Below are 1,815 nucleotides of genomic sequence, written 5' to 3' on the forward strand. Positions count from 1 at the left end.
ATTCCATTCTTATATTGATAAGAGATTAATGGTGAATGATCGTACTTTTCCGTCCAGGCAAAAACGGGGTTAACTTTACGGGCATGATTAACGCGATGTGACTTATGAGGGAAGGGAGGGGGGGGGGGGGATATATGCGGCCGGGTGAACGGAGTGCTGCTATGATAAAGTGTATGAAAATACAATAAACGGGTGATTTTTCTGCGCACTGATAGGGATGGCATGTGAAGTGTTTCCGTCAGAGATGAAACGCTTTGATATCGTGAATAGGATGACAAGATGAATCGGACAGCTTTATTTTGGAAGGATTCAAAGATGTTAGTTAGGGTGATTTGATAAGGGTGCCATATTATTGAAGCATATTCCAGAGAAGGATGTACAAGGAAATTATAAGCTTGAAGTCTACTGTCCCTGTCAGCGAGATATAAGCGAGGCTTCAGAAAACCAAGTTTCGTTTGTACTTTAGACGCAATTTGCTCTATGTGGTCAGTCCATGTTAATGCAGAATTTAGGAAGACGCCGAGGTATTTAATCGAGGAGGCCGAGTCTATTAAACCATTATTTATAGTGTAGATATTGGGAGGAGACATTGAACCTATGAAAAACTTTATATGTTTAGTCTTTTCTGCATTAATTTGCATCTGCCACTTGCAGCACCATGCCGTTAGCTTGTCTAGGTCAGATTGCAAAGTAATTATGTCGTTAGGGCTGCTTATATCTCTGTAGATTATACAATCTTAGAACGCATAGAAATGTGTGATAAACCCTAATTCCACCCTCATTTTCAAACAGCCTACTCCAGGACGTGTAGACGAGTTTATCACGAAACCTTAAGATGTTCCACTGTGTTTTATATCGTACAGCTACTGTTGGGAGAGGTTCGTTTCTATGCATAAATCATGTACTTTTTCACAGAACATTTCAGCAGGTGACCGCTGATATCTGAAGAAAATGCCGTTCATTAAATATTGTCAGCTGATATAATCGTAGCAAACAAACCAATAAGAAGGCTTGAATGGTGGTTACCCTTCTTGGAAGCCGAATTACATTTTCAGAAAGCCGGTTTGAAATAATATTTAAATGTATTTTTCAGGAAACACTTTCGCTCATATCAATATTATATCAGAAGGAAGTCCAAGCCTGAGAGCTTAGTATTCAGCACACGCCCCTTTCCTCTATATTCTCCCCCGAAAGTGGCTTGGAGGTAGCACGCTATCCCGCAAAGGTGAGCGCACCCTCTTTCTCACCACAGTGCTCAAACGGCGCGTTGCCATACCAACGTCGAAGGCGCGGGAGGAACGCCCATCCGCTCTCGACATCTCTCGTCGCCATCGGGAAGCGCGACTTACGAGTGCTGTCCGCAGGAGTCGCTACCTGACTTACCACCACTCGCCGCCCAACTGGACGCGGTCGCCTCTTCCGCGCAGAGATCCGTCTGTAGGTAGTCCTTCACACGCGAGCCAGGCCTCTCTGCTCATCGCTGTGACAGCCAAGTGGAGTGCTGCCACCACCGCTATCACGAGGGACTTGGCTCACTTCACGCAAGTCTCAAACTCTACACGGCCTGTCAAGGTGTGCCGCAGTGCGCTGGACTCTCGCAGTGACCTTTTGGGTGGGGAATACAGTTCGTCTCAAAAGATAGTCCTGCCGGACTGGATATCCTTCTGACGGAAACCACGACTCACAACGGCTGTACGTTTCCATAGGGCGCAATGTGGACCGGCTTACTAGCGATTGCCGGTGCTTTGAGTTGCTCAGGCGTCGCATGCGTGGAGATCATGCCTCGTTTCCAAGGCAGCGCGTCGCCCTCTTCCA

At 46.5% G+C, this 1,815-nt stretch overlaps 1 protein-coding gene across 1 annotated transcript in view; it reads left to right on the forward strand.

Moving 5' to 3' along the window:
• The first annotated feature begins 1,712 nt into the window (after positions 1 to 1,712).
• LOC146197636 (NT-3 growth factor receptor-like) overlaps positions 1,713 to 1,815 on the forward strand; it is a 23,417-nt gene continuing 23,314 nt past the window's right edge. The window contains exon 1 of the mRNA XM_084597215.1: positions 1,713 to 1,815. This exon is cut by the window's right edge and continues 184 nt beyond it. Coding sequence (XP_084453341.1) covers positions 1,713 to 1,815 — 103 coding nt within the window.

This window comes from Amblyomma maculatum, chromosome 3 (genome assembly GCF_055883805.1).
Source record: "Amblyomma maculatum isolate TAMU_Amacu chromosome 3, ASM5588380v1, whole genome shotgun sequence".
Classification (NCBI taxonomy): domain Eukaryota; kingdom Metazoa; phylum Arthropoda; class Arachnida; order Ixodida; family Ixodidae; genus Amblyomma; species Amblyomma maculatum.